At 58.0% G+C, this 12896-nt stretch overlaps 3 protein-coding genes across 10 annotated transcripts in view; 2 read left to right on the top strand and 1 right to left on the bottom strand.

Moving 5' to 3' along the window:
* The window catches only part of CELF5 (CUGBP Elav-like family member 5), a 34510-nt gene extending 30291 nt beyond the window's left edge, over positions 1-4219 (top strand). For 4 of the 5 annotated variants that reach the window (XM_019610008.2, XM_085211767.1, XM_085211769.1 and 1 more), the window contains 7 exons: positions 617-761; positions 1084-1230; positions 1398-1460; positions 1578-1661; positions 2193-2336; positions 2448-2612; positions 3483-4219. In XM_019610008.2, the coding sequence (XP_019465553.1) occupies positions 617-761; positions 1084-1230; positions 1398-1460; positions 1578-1661; positions 2193-2336; positions 2448-2575 (711 nt within the window). In that variant the 3' untranslated portion in view covers positions 2576-2612; positions 3483-4219. Of the gene's footprint in view, positions 1-616; positions 762-1083; positions 1231-1397; positions 1461-1577; positions 1662-2192; positions 2337-2447; positions 2613-3437 lie in introns of all 5 variants that reach the window. The other variant, XM_085211768.1, reaches the window with a different exon arrangement.
* Positions 4220-4537: 318 nt separating this feature from the next.
* Positions 4538-10316, bottom strand: HSD11B1L (hydroxysteroid 11-beta dehydrogenase 1 like). 4 transcript variants are annotated; one of them, XR_014880155.1, is made up of 9 exons: positions 10128-10316; positions 9591-9737; positions 8583-8713; positions 7312-7423; positions 7089-7180; positions 6079-6172; positions 5773-5938; positions 5178-5702; positions 4661-4799 (listed from the first exon to the last, which is right to left on the bottom strand). XR_014880155.1 is itself a non-coding variant. In XM_085211781.1 (8 exons), the coding sequence occupies exons 2-8, from the start codon at positions 9673-9675 to the stop codon at positions 4577-4579; spliced, it is 903 nt and encodes a 300-aa protein (XP_085067907.1). In that variant the 5' UTR covers positions 9676-9737; positions 10128-10265; the 3' UTR covers positions 4538-4576. The 4 variants fall into 4 exon arrangements, 3 of the variants coding, with proteins under 3 accessions (XP_085067907.1, XP_085067908.1, XP_085067909.1); XM_085211781.1 differs by lacking the exon at positions 5178-5702 and having other exon boundaries at positions 4538-4799; positions 10128-10265; XM_085211782.1 differs by lacking the exons at positions 5178-5702; positions 10128-10316 and adding an exon at positions 9877-10100 and having other exon boundaries at positions 4538-4799.
* Positions 10307-12860, top strand: MICOS13 (mitochondrial contact site and cristae organizing system subunit 13). Its single transcript, XM_085211784.1, has 4 exons — positions 10307-10458; positions 11110-11266; positions 11915-11966; positions 12651-12860. The coding sequence occupies exons 1-4, from the start codon at positions 10430-10432 to the stop codon at positions 12746-12748; spliced, it is 336 nt and encodes a 111-aa protein (XP_085067910.1). The 5' UTR covers positions 10307-10429; the 3' UTR covers positions 12749-12860.
* Positions 12861-12896: the final 36 nt, after the last annotated feature.

The following is a 12896-nucleotide window of genomic DNA, read 5'->3' on the forward strand; positions in this document are numbered from 1 at the left end:
CAGACAGCAGTGCTGTGAGGTCAGGCAGTGCCTCTCCTTCTTCTGCAGCTTCAGTGTGGAGGGAATGAAGAGAAAGCACAGAGAGATGCGAACGTTTCCACGTTAGGTTTTGGATGCAGGGCCAAGCAGGCAGGGTTGTGCTGCACAGCAGGCGGTGGGACTCGGCTCACATCAGCGTGAAGAGGATTCACGTTGTTGTTGGCTTTGCCTCGTGCCACCCCAGCTCATCGGTACTTGCAGAGCATCCCGCCTGCTCCTCCCCAGCCCTTCCTGCTCGACAGCAGAAGAGCTTTACGAAGGGATTTAGATGGCTGCATGCGGAGCGCAGGGAAGCGTGGTTGGTGCTGTGCTCCGAGAGCTGCATCTTGTGTCTCGCAGCACCAACTGCTGGCTGCACGGCCTTCCCCTCGTCCTGCTCCCAGCCCCGGCCCTCTCTGCTCCGGAGGAAGGATGGAGCCCCACGAGCAGGGCTGGGTGACACCCCATGGAGCACCCACACACCTTGCAAAGGACAGAGGGGTTGGGCTTCTTCGAGGCAGAGCTTAACACCTTGGGAGGGGAGGGTCTGGCTGCTGGGGGCTGTGCAGACCCTGAGCAGCCCTGCCCTGCCTTGTAGCTGATGCAGCAGCAGACGACCGTCCTGTCCACCTCCCACGGCAGCTACCTGAGCCCCGGCGTCGCCTTCTCGCCGTGCCACATCCAGCAGATCGGGGCAGTCAGTCTGAACGGGCTGCCGGCAGCACCCATTGCACAGACATCAGGTGAGGGCACCGATTCGGCTCCGCTCAGTTCAGGAAGGTGCAGGAAGGAGTGACTGCATCCCCAGGGCTGTACCTGGCAGTGCTGCCGCTCCCTGTCACAATGCACAGCAGCTGATGGGGCTGGGAGCCCATCGGGAGCGGTGCTGTGCCGTGCTGGCTGCTTTGCAGGCCTGGGTTTAAAGTGTCCCCACCTGGAGCTGTGACAGCAGTCACAGCTAGAAGAAATAAGAGCTCCGTGCACAGCAGTCTCACCTGGCAGATAGAACGGGCACCGAGGGCTTTGCAGGGCCTCGCCTCACAGCGTCTCCTCCTCGCTCTGCAGGGCTGCACTCACCGCCTCTCCTGGGAACGACAGCCATGCCGGGGCTGGTGGCACCCATTTCCAATGGGTTTACTGGCGTGGTGCCCTTTCCCAACGGCCATCCGTCCTTGGAAACAGTTTACACCAATGGCTTTGTACCATATTCAGGTATGGCACGCAGGAGGAAACCATCCGGAGGCCTTAAGAGCTGAACTTAGCTCTCTTCTTCTTGATCCCTGCAGCAGAGGCTTTTCCTACCCCCCCTTGCAGACTCAGTGGAGTCTCTGTGCATGCAGTTCCCTTTGCTGTGCTTCTGATGATGTTCTTCTTTGCAGCCCAGAGCCCATCGGTAGCAGAGACCCTGCACCCAGCCTTCACCGGCGTCCAGCAGTACGCAGGTACCGCCTTCCCTTCTCTCCCTCGGGCCTTTCTGTGTTCCACATCCCTGGGTAAATGGTTTGTTCTGTGTTCCACATCCCTGGGTAAGCGGTTTGTTCTGTCTCCTTGGATCACAGCTGTGTATCCAACCACCTCCATCACCCCCATTGCGCAGAGCATCCCGCAGCCGCCGCCCGTCCTGCAGCAGCAGCAGCGTGAAGGTGAGGATGGGAGCTTGTGAGGCTCACGGGGTGAGCAGCTCAGCCCAGAGCTGGGATGTGTGGCAGCCCAGGAGGTTTCCAGCTGTGGCTCATGGGTTGAATGCAGCTACTGCGTGGTTATGGGCAGGGAAGGTGAGAGTTGCAGCTTTCACACGGGTGTCCAGGGCAGAGGTGAGCAATACTGGGAAGCTGTGAGCTGTCACTTTGGCTGGTTTTATTCCAGCATGACAGCACCTGGATGCTCACAGGGAGTTGTGGCCAGAGCCCTGGGTGGGAGCTGGGCAAGCTGCGAAGGGGAATCTGCTCTCCACAACCTCCAGCTCTCTGTATTGTCTTCAGAGGGTCTTGGAGAGCCCTCAGAACCTTTAGATGAGTGACTGAGTCAAATAAGGGGAGGTCGAGGCCAAAGGACGAAGGACACAGTGCTGGGGGTCTCCTCCAGTGCTGTGCTCTTAGTTGAGCCCTTTTCTCTTCCCTTTCCCCTTGGGGCTGTCTGTGCTTTGTCCCTCCACACCGCCCTCGTGCCTGCAGGTCCTGAAGGCTGCAACCTCTTCATCTACCATCTCCCTCAGGAGTTTGGAGACAATGAGTTGATGCAGATGTTCCTTCCCTTTGGCAATATCATCTCCTCCAAGGTGTTCATGGATCGTGCCACCAACCAGAGCAAGTGTTTTGGTGAGTGCTGCTGCCCAAGAGGCCAAAGAAGCACGACATGGCTGGGATGTACATGTGCTGAGCACACCCCTGCAGTGCTGCTGTTACCACTGCCCATGTCTTCTCCTTCAGGTTTTGTAAGCTTCGACAACCCATCCAGTGCACAAACTGCCATCCAGGCCATGAATGGCTTCCAGATTGGCATGAAACGTTTGAAGGTCCAATTGAAACGACCCAAGGATGCCAACCATCCCTATTGACAGCAGCGAGCAAGCAGGAGTCACTTCTGCAGCACAGGTAGAGTCCATCTGCTGCGTCAGTGTGGGGGGCAGCAGGGGGTGGCTGCTCCCTGGGATGGGCACTCAGGGCTGGTGAAGGTGAGTGGGGGTGGGTGTGTGGGACAACCAAGGGGTTGGGGTCTGGAAAACAAAGTCTGTGGCTGCAGCCAAAGTGGGGACTGAGGGCAGAAGCTGAGCTGAGCAGGAGCCAGGTGAGCTGGTGAAGGCTGTCACGTAGTGCACCTGGTAGGTGGGTGTGGGCCACCAACCTGTGCTCTGAACGAGGCTTCAGCCCCCTGCCCCGTCCTGCAAACTTTTTGTCTTCCTCTGAAGGTCTTAAAACCCCAACCATAGGATTGTTGTCATCTCTTGGGCTGTCGGTCCTCCTCTGGTGGCTGCAGCATCAGGAGGTGTTTGTGACCCAGAGGTGATGCTCTGCAGATGCTGCCTGCTGTGAGAGCCGCCTGGCAGAGCTGGTTCCTTCAGACAGGCTGGGAGCAGGGGGCTGCACTTGATCCCTTCTAATTTAGGGTCTTCCTCCACGTTTAAGCAATGTCAGCTCAGAGCTGAAGGCTCACACGGATGTCCCCCCGGTCTCCCACTTCCCTCCCTCCTTCCTTTCTGTTCAGATGAAGGGGAACTGCAGAGGAAGAGTTTCTGCTTCAGGCTGACTTACAGAGAGGCCGGTGAATTTGTCAGCTCCCTTCGCACAACCCTTTCCCCTCCTCTCCTCCCCCCATCCAGCCCTCTGGCCCCAGAAAGAGCCGTTAGGAAGGGAGGACCAGTCCTGCCTGGCAGGAAGGTCCTTTCCTCCTTCCTTCTCCATCTCCTCTCCCTTTTACAGATCCAGTATTACACAGCCCGTTGTTTTTCTTTTCTCTCCTTGAAGTGACTCACAGGACCAAACTTTCCCATTCAGACACTACTTGTCAGAGGGGTTGGAAGCGAAGGGTTTACCTCTGCAGCCGTGTCTTCTCAGCGGGCACTGCAAACAGACCTGAACATTTTGAGAGGATGCCTGGATGGACAGAGAGCGAGGGAGGGCCCATCTCCCCGCTCAGCATCAGCACCAAGCGAGGAGAAGGAGAACTACTTACCTCCAGGGTTAGGGCACAGCCAGCCGCTCCGCTCCGCTCACTCACCACCAACCTTAGCACCAGCCTGGTTAAGGATCGCTCTGTCTTACCCTCCTAAGGGCTTCTGCAGACCAAACTCCTGCAATTCGGTGCCGGTTGGGCTGAAAGCACAGGAAACCTTTCCCTGCAGGACCTGCACTGCCGCCCCACATCTCATTGCTCCTCGTGGTAACGGGACAGCAAAGCAAGAGGAGGAGGAGGAGGAGGAGGAGGAAGAGAGGGAGCGCTGATGGAACGGCCGGGCTGTGCAGAACCCGGAGCTGTGTGCAGGCATTGCTGGTTCCCAGCCCAGCTGGGACATTTCCCATTGGATTCAGCTCTGCAGCACTTCCCCATTGCACATGGATGGCATTGGGCCGCCATCCCTGCGGTTCCTTCTTCCCCACCGCTCCCTCCGAGGGACAGATCTTACATCGCACAGTCTGTACCTGCGTTCACACCTCCACACGCACTGAAGCTCGGAGCTCTGTGTCACAACCCCTGCACGGGGGCGGGGGGGGGTGGGGAAGGGAGGGGAGGGGGGGGATGCTGTGCTGACGGGTCCGATCCCTCAGGCAGCACAAACTGCTGCTTCCTGCTGAAACCAGGAGGAAAGCCAAACGTGGCTGAGCGTGGTGAGGCACGGGGGGCATCGCTGTGTGGCTGTGGGGGTGGGGCAGGACGGGTTGGGGCTGCGGCCCCCCCTGCTCTCCCCACTGCAGTGAGAGGTGGCGGAGCCGGGTGGGGCCGGGGGGGTCTGTGTGTGTTTCTATAGTCCATGTTTACTTATTGTAAATACCATTTTTATACTTAACATCGACGACGTCCGTGATTTGTATAATGTACTTTATTTCTGCTACGAGTAATTTCATGGATTTAAACTTAATCTAATTTTGAACAAAAAAAAAAAAGAAAAAAAAAAAAAAAGAAAGAAAAAGGACCAACAAATGCAAACCGGGGAGGGGAGGGGGGGGAACCACAGCGGGACCCGGCGAGGTTCGGCCCGCCGCCGTTTGACCGTTCGCATTTCTTCCATCGCCGATCCCGACGCCGCTCCATCAGTGTCAGCCTCGCTCTGATCTACAAAGAATCTGAAATTTATTTAATAAAAGTTTTACTTCCTCAGTAACCCGGCTGCCCCCTGCGTGCGCCGCCTGGGGTTGGGGCGGCCCGGGGCCGATCGGCGGCTGCAGCGCCAGCACCGCTTCGGGGAACCGGAGCGAAACCGGACCGGAACCGCCGCACTGGGGAAACCGGCGCGCCACGGCCCCGCGGAGCCCCGCCCCCCGGAGCTGCTCAGCCAATGGGCAGCCGGCAGCAGAGTGGCTCCGCCCACGAGAGGAGGAGCGAAGCTCAGCGTAGAACCGCCAGCCAATCAAAGACGCGGGGCGGGCCGTGCGCCATTAGGGCGGTGCTAACGTGAGCCAGGAGCCAATAGAAAAGCGCGCAGCACAACGAGATTTGCATACCCCTCGAGTGCCAGCCAATCTGCTGCCGCTCGGGGGGCGGGTCGCAATCTCGCAGCGGCAGCTTCCGGCTCGGGCGCTTCCGCCGCTGCCGCCGTGCCCGCAAGGCGCGGTGCCACCGGTCCGCACGGGGCGCTCCGAGGCAGCGGCTGAGGGCAGCCGGCTTCGCTCCTTGCGGGCCCGGCCCGGGCGGAGAACGCGAGACACAACCGAGCCTACGGGGCGGAGCGAGGGGGGCGGCTGGGGGGCACGGGGGAAGATGGGGGGGCGATCAGCGCACGCGCATCACCGCTCCGCGATCACCGCGCGGCGCTCCGTCAGGGGCTGCTGTGCTTCGGGGCGCTGAGGTTCGGAGCGCTGTGGTTATAGAAGCTCTGCAGCACGCGGGGGCTGGGGAGCAGCACCCAGAGGCCGTGCACGTGCCGCAGCCACCACGGGTAGAAGAGCTCCGGCAGGCGGGCGGCACCGCCGCGAATGATGGCGAGCGCCGCTTCTGGCGCAGGAGAAGCAGCGATGAAGACTTTGCCTCTGCGTGAGACGAGCAGAGCGTCACGCCGTGCCCACACACGCCCGAACACCCGCACACCCAAACACGCACCGGGTCTTTTCCAGCGCCGCGGCGGTGTCGATGAGGCCCAGGATGCACAGCGTGATGGAGACGTTCCTCTTCTGCATCATCAGCTCGTGGCGCAGGGAGCTGAAGAATCCGTCCAGTGCAAACTTTGTGGCTGAGTACGAAGTGGTGAAAGGAGTGGGAATCTTCCCTGGAGGGAAAAGGAGAGAATGAGGAAACGTCCAGCGAGGAAGAAGCCCGGCCCGCCTTCATCCCGCTTGCTACAGCTCGAATGTGCGCTGAGAGACGGGCATGGTGTGCAGGAACTGCAGTTCAGTCACATGCACTTACCTGTGAGGGAAGAAACCACCACCATGGAGCCGTGATTCTTCTCCAGGGTGGGCAGAGCTGCCGTTGCGAGCGCCACATAACTAAAGAAATTCACCTGGAAGGAAGAGGGCGTGGAAGGAGAAAAGAGTGCTTGGTAAGGAACCTGCAAGGCGACAGAACAGAAGTGACAGGGAGCGTAGCTTGGATGTGAAATTGGAAACACAAGGAGGAAAGAATCATCTCAGCTACGACGGGGTCAAACGTTGCGCCCGTCAGCCCTTCAGATCCCAGGCGCAGCAATGCAGAAGTCAGCAAATGTTACTGTGGGGCCTTCAGGTACATTTCCTGGCAAGAGAGGCCGCTGTCCCTAATTTCTCTGTGTGCTGGTCTCACTCTGCATCCCCTGCTCAGTCACAAGGACCCAGCAGTGCCTCAGTTTGCTCCCCAGCTGAGCTCAGACCACCAATGAAGCATCACTGCTCTGCAAATTGCAGGGACTTCCTTACCCACGGCCCCAGGCTCCCTGCCTTGCAGCAAACACACACTTCCCACCATCAGTCACCCACCTGGCCCAGCTAGGAGCAAAGCAGGACAGCTCTTCATCTCTACAGTCCCAAAACGTGGCACCGTGGGGAAGTTCTGTGTCTGAGCAGAGGCTCAAACAGCAAACATCACTTCCAGCCATCACAGCGTGTTCTATAACAGAACCTGCTGTAGCTGGATGGGAACGTTTGCTCCTCGCCTGCTGGCCTTCCTAAACACAGCACACATTGTGCTCTGGGCTGAGGACAGATAAGGAGGATGGAAGGAAGGAGAGAAGTCAGCTCCTCCCAGGCATTCCTCTGCACACACCAACATAAATGAGCAGAACACTGAGGCGAGTAAGGAAGTCTCCAAAGCACTGGACTTGAAACACACACGGTGGTTGCTCTCGGCTGCTGCCATAGGTCTGAATTTGCCTTTGAGCCCCTCCAGGTTGTCCCAGGGAAGCAGAATCGCTGCGCTCCACGAGAACTGCTGGGAATCCTCACCTGCATGAGCCAGCGGGTGTGCTCCACATCTCCATCCCACATCTGGAAAGGGGAAATGCCAATGTGGTTCAGCACCAGGTAATCCAGCCCTCCTGTGGGCACAGACAGCAGTCGGTGGGGCGGCCGTTCCTGAGGACCCACTGCAGCAGCCCCTCACACGCTCACACACTTTCCTCCCCCAGCAGAAGACATTTGGGTATGCTGCCATTCTTGTTCTGCTTACCCAGTTTCTGGACAGCGAACTGAACCACCCTGTCAGGCTCTGAAGGGGAAGACATATCAGCTGGGATGTAGAAGACTTTCTTTGCTCCGAGGGTCAGGCATTTCTCCATCACCTGGGAAAACAATGCTCTCCAGTGATTAAACAGCGTGGGGTGTGGGGAAGGACCAGCAATAAGGGCACTGCGAGGAGCTCCTTCCCCCTCATTACAATCAGTAAGAAACAACTCTAGACAAAGACACCCTTCGATGCAAATCTACCCCTGTTCAGTTCATTTTACATCAACACTCCATCTGCCCACGGCAGCTGAATGGGGGGCTCTTAACAAGATAGAGATTCAATCTAGCTTGGAAATGGATCAAGACCCATCCAAAAAAAGACCATCTTCAGAAGAACGCTTCTAGAACACGGGTTACAGAATCACAGAGTGAGATCTTACAGATCCCTGAGTTCCAACCACTCTGCACTCCGTGCCTTTTGTTGTGGTCGATCCAAAGCACGTGGCCTTGTGCAGTGCTCACCTATCAGAGGTGTTTTGCACTGAGGGGTGTGTGAAGGTTGCCTGGCACACAGTTGGCGATGTCCCCATAGGAACTGTGCTCACTGCTCCAGCTCTCCTTCTGTCTCATTTCATAGCTCACAACTCCCCTGGCAAGGCACTTATCCCCAGGTCTGGGAGAGATCTGCTCTACGTAGATGGAGGCTGCACGGGGCTGTGAGCACCCAGCACTGCTGGGAGGTGTCCCTGCCTATGGGCAGGTGGAGCCGGATGATCTTGGAGGTCCCTTCTGAGCCAAACCACCCTATAATTCTCTACACACCGCCCCATAAAGAAGTCTCATCTTCAAGACGGTCAAACATTACACAGAAAGGTTGGGGTGTCTGTAACAGCCACAGGTAGGAGTGACTCAGAAGAGCACCTCACACAACTGCAGCTCCATTCTCCCCTACGGCCGAGCTCCCTCTGGAGCTCAGAGCCCCGTTATGCTGTGGTAGTGCCCTCTGGTAGGAGAAACACGCACTGCAGCAGCACTGCTGTGTGACAGCACAGTGTAACCCACCCGGGGGTCACTGCAGAGAAGGGTGGCACAGAGCAGTGCCAGCACAGCCGGCTCAGCACACGCTGCTGATGTCTTCTGTTGTTCTACAGAAACCACAAAGCATCCCCTGCAGCACCTCGGCTGGTTTTGTGCAATGTTGCTTCTGAAGGAGAAAACACAATGTGTCCAAAGCCCAAAGCCTCGACATTCTCCCTCACCCAAAACAGCCCTCACCTCCTGCAGCACAGCTTCCCTCCTGGCAGTCAGAACAATTTCAGCCCCAAACGTGGCATAGTGATAGGCCATCTGCTCCCCAATCCCAGTGCTGGCTCCGGTCAGCAGGACGCGGGCACCAGAAAGCTGCTCTGTTCATGGGAGAAGACACAGCACAGCACAGATCACTTCCACAAAGCAGCTTTCTGTTCTACAGAAGCTGTGCAGCACAAAGAGAGCCCTGGGCCTGCAGCATTCCCCCTCTACTCAGCTCTTGTGAGTGCTGTGCCCAGGCCTGGGGCCCCCAGCACAAGAAAGATCCAGAGCTCTTGGAACACGTCCAGAGGAGGGCACTGAGATGATGACAGGGCTGGAGCACCTCTGTGAGGAAAGGTTGAAGGAACTGGGCTTGTTTGGCTTGGAGAAGAAAAGGCTCCAGGGAGACCTCATTGTGGCCTTCCTGTACTTGAAGGAAGCTCATAAACAGGAGGGGGAACGGCTGTTTGTGAGGGTGGATGGTGATGGGACAAGGGGAATGGTTTTAAACTGAGACAGGGGAGGTTTAGGTTGGATATTAGGAGGAAGTTTTTCCCCCAGAGGGTGGTGATGCACTGGAACAGGTTGCCCAAGGAGGCTGTGGATGCCCCATCCCTGCAGGCATTCAAGGCCAGGCTGGATGTGGCTCTGGGCAGCCTGGGCTGCTGGTTGGTGACCTGCACACAGCAGGGGGTTGGAACTGGATGAGCACTGTGGGCCTTTTCAACACAGGCCATTGTAGGATTCTATGATTCTATGACTCTGTTTCCTCGGATCAGTTTGGAGTTAGGATCAGTTTGAGTTCAGTCAGCCCTCCTGTGCTCAGCCAGTTCCTGAGCCCAAAGCTTGCAATGAAAAGAGAAAGGCAGTGGCAGAGGCTATCAGCTCCAGCACAGCCACGAGTGGGAAGGGATTGCAACCACAGTTCGGAAATTCAAGCTGTTCTGTTACACTGTGTACGTCCCAGTTTGGGCTGAGCCCCGGTGAGCATACCTGGCTGGAAGGTGTCCCTGCAGAAGAAAGCAAGCAGCACAGCCAGGCTCCCTGCTGCACAAAGCACTTTTCCAAAGGGCTTCATCGTCCTCCACGCCGTGCAGAAGGGGAACAAAAAGCTGCTCAGGCTGTGGAGGTGAGGCAGACCTTCGGAAGAGAAGAACCAGAAGCGAACTGGACATTAGCAGTGGGGAAACTGTTTAGGGACGCGATGAAGCGGGCTGATAGCTGGGCTGGGAGCGCAGGGATCCCACAGAGGAGCTTCAACCACGGAGGCTGTGCCAACCTCTGCTCCGGGCACCGCCTCCAGACGGCACGGCGCACAGCGGTGCCACCCGACCCCGCCGCCTTTGGGCTTGGGAAACCCCCGCCTTGTGGGCGTCACAGCCAGCAACAGCGGCACCGCCCCGAGGGCCGGGAGCTGCGATAACGGCGTTCGACGGGAGGAAATAACGGCACGGGGCGGGGCTGCGCTGCTCCCCCCGCCCGGCCTGCGGAAAAGCGGCCCGACCCGCGCCGAACGAAGGGCTCGTTAACCTCGTTAACTCAGCGTTAACCTCACAGCTGAGGCGTTCACCACAGCGAACGGCGCTCCGGGTTAACGCGGGCACCGCAGTCACGATGAAACAGCGGGAAGAACCGGGACCAGAACCGGGATCAGCCCCGAGCCCGCAGCCCCGACCCCCGGCCCCAAATGGCGGCGGGGGCAGCTTCCCGCCCACGTGATCTCGCTGCCATGGCGACGGCCGAGGCGGAAGCGTGCCTCCCTGCTTCCGGTCACGTGGGGCGCTCCCGGCGGCCCTCGCGGCGCGGGCCCTCGCGCTGCCCTTGGTGCCGCCATGGCCGCCCGCCTGCTGCCCGTGCTCAGGTCAGTGCCGCGGGCGCCGCCTCTCTCCGGGACCGCCGGGGCTGCGGTCGGGCCCGGCGCTGCCCGCCCCGCGGTTCTGCCTTTCCCCCCGCTCTGCCCGGGGCGCGGAGCGAGGCGGGAGTGCCGGCCCGGCGCGGTGCCCTCAGCGTGCGGCCCCTCCGAGAGGGAACTGGGGCCGAGCGGGGCGCGGGGCTCAGCTGCCATAAAGCTGCGCTGCTGGGCAGCCCGGTGTCGGCCGGGCTTCGCTCGCTGCTGCTGTGCGTCTCATTCATCCGGGCGGTGAGAACGGTGGCGGTGAGGCGCTGGCGGGGGGCAGGCAGGGTCACCGCCCCTGGAGGAGCGGCACGGAGAGCCGCGGGGTCTGAGGGCTCCGTTCTGTGCTGAGTCCCTCCGTTGCTTTCACCAAAGCTCCGCGTCGGCCGTTCTCTGCTCAGAGTTGTGGTGTTTCCCCGTTCTCGGAGATGCAGACAAAGCGCGAGCAGATTTCTGACAGATGAGGGATGTTTGGTGTCGGGGAAGGGATGGCAGAGCAGCAGCCATCTGCTCTCAAACGCCTCCAGGGACGGTGACCCCTCTGCTCTTAGCTGCCCGAGAGAGATGCGGTGTCACTCCTGATTCAAACTGAACTGTGGCTGCTTTTGGTTCCTTCAGGTTTGTCATCAAAGGAAGCCTGGCCGGAGCTGCTGTGTACGTGGCCTACGATCAGGGGCTGCTGGGCAGCGGTGCAGAAGGCGCTGAAGCCCTAAAAAAGGCTCAGGCAGCTCTGCCTCCTGCAGTCAGAGAGTGGACGAGTTACGTGGGCTGGGAGGTGAGGATGGGAGGTGAGGGTGCAGAGATGAGCACAGCAGATAATGTGGAGCAGAACACACTGGGACGATGGTTCAGGTTCCAGTGACATTGGCAGTTTTGCTGTTGAACCTGGATTTCGCATTGAGGGCTCTTTGAGGAGGGTTGAAACAGAAGGAGGAGGACTTTCAGTGTAGTGGGGAGAATTCCCAGGTCTTAATTGGAGGAAAAGAGGCAATGAGCCCAGGCAGGTCAAGGAGGGGACTGCAGGTTTGCTCTGAGGGAGGTTTCAGTGTGCAGTAATAGTTTTAGGCTTTTCTTTGGGCTTAAAAGCTCAGGCCAAGATTCTCCTGGTTTGTCGGGCTGAATTCAGATTGCCTTGAGAGGCCCTTTAAGTGTTTAAAATCTTCAGGAGCCAAAAAGTCTTTTCCATATTGGAGTCTATTTTAACAAACCTATAGCTGCCAGCAGCACCTCAGTGTGAAGCACCTCCCTTCTGCTGTGTGCTGCAGAAAAGAGCCAAGCCCTCAGCCAAGATCTCAGGGCAATGGCTGATGCTCTTTGAGGCTTAGGGAAGGGAGCACCTCTGAGATCTGAGTCCCAAAGCCCCTCCAGGTGAGGCAGCCCTGTCCCACTGACACCCCCACTGCTGATTTCTTTCTCTTTCCAGCTCCCGCCCACTCCAAGCTTGGACTTTTCCCCCTCTGATTCCTGGAATAAAGGTAAAATCACTTTTCATGTAGTTGTGGGAAGGGGCCAACAGCGATCAGCTTGTCAAAGAATCATAGAATGGCCTGGGTTGAAAAGGAACTCAAAAGATCATCTTATCTCGGTGGTGTGTCAGTACTGCCTTCTAAGAGCGACGATGTGGTGGGAGCTCTGGATGTAGGAGCAGAGTTCCTCCAGGTTCCACCACCAGCACACGCAGTGACTGTGGGCAGTTCACTGTATCTCATCACCTTCATTTTCAAGTGTGAAATCCAAGTGAGTGCGGCCACAGAACTGTTCTCACACACGAGTGTGCCTGAACTCACCCTGTTTTCTCACAGGAGCGTTCCCATAGTTGCTGGACAGCTAGGGATGTTTGAAGGCCAAACGTGTCATAAATACCTGACAAGGATTGATAGTTCTTATGGGGCAGCAGATAACCGTCACAGAGCTGCGGGGAAACAACCCCCATTCCTGTGACATGAAATGAAATTGAATTCTCCAAGTTGCAGTTTGTTGTAACCTTGTGGTCATCTGAACTTTGTGCTGTTGGGACAGTGAAGCTGTACTCGGCCTCAAGCTCCTTAACACAAATCTACATTTCCCTCTGTCTGAAGAGCCCCACGGCGCTAGGGTAACGATAGGAAATTTGCCTTGAGTGATGCTTTTCTGGGGATAACTCTCCACTTTCCTCACAGGGGTGCACACGGTGATGTCTGCCCTGTCTGTGGCTCCCAGCAGGGCCTGCGAGTACACGGCGGAGGGCTGGAAGTACGTGAAGGACCTCGTCAAGTGAGCACGTCCTCTGGGTGCAGCTCTGCACTTCTGTCCGTCCTGTGCTGGTCCCGCTGGAGGGCAGCTCAGCCAAGCAAGGGCTACAATAAAGGACTTTGGAAGCTCCTGTTTCATTGGGGTTGGTTTTGGCACGCAAACTGCACCCATTG

The sequence above is a fragment of the Meleagris gallopavo genome, chromosome 30 (genome assembly GCF_905368555.1).
Source record: "Meleagris gallopavo chromosome 30, MGAL_WU_HG_1.1, whole genome shotgun sequence".
Taxonomy (NCBI): Eukaryota; Metazoa; Chordata; class Aves; order Galliformes; family Phasianidae; genus Meleagris; species Meleagris gallopavo.

Coding starts and splice junctions, on each gene's coding strand:
- MICOS13 (XM_085211784.1), top strand. CDS start 10,430: ATGGCCGCCCGCCTGCTGCCCGTGCTCAG. Junction 10,459..11,109: donor CGCCTGCTGCCCGTGCTCAG/GTCAGTGCCGCG, acceptor TGGTTCCTTCAG/GTTTGTCATCAAAGGAAGCC. Junction 11,267..11,914: donor CGAGTTACGTGGGCTGGGAG/GTGAGGATGGGA, acceptor TTCTCTTTCCAG/CTCCCGCCCACTCCAAGCTT.
- HSD11B1L (XM_085211781.1), bottom strand. CDS start 9,675: ATGAAGCCCTTTGGAAAAGTGCTTTGTGCAGCAGGGAGCCTGGCTGTG. Junction 7,424..8,582: donor GGGAAGCTGTGCTGCAGGAG/GTGAGGGCTGTT, acceptor TTGTTTTCCCAG/GTGATGGAGAAATGCCTGAC. Junction 4,800..5,772: donor GCGGCGCTGGAAAAGACCCG/GTGCGTGTTTGG, acceptor AATAAATTTCAG/ATTCTTTGTAGATCAGAGCG.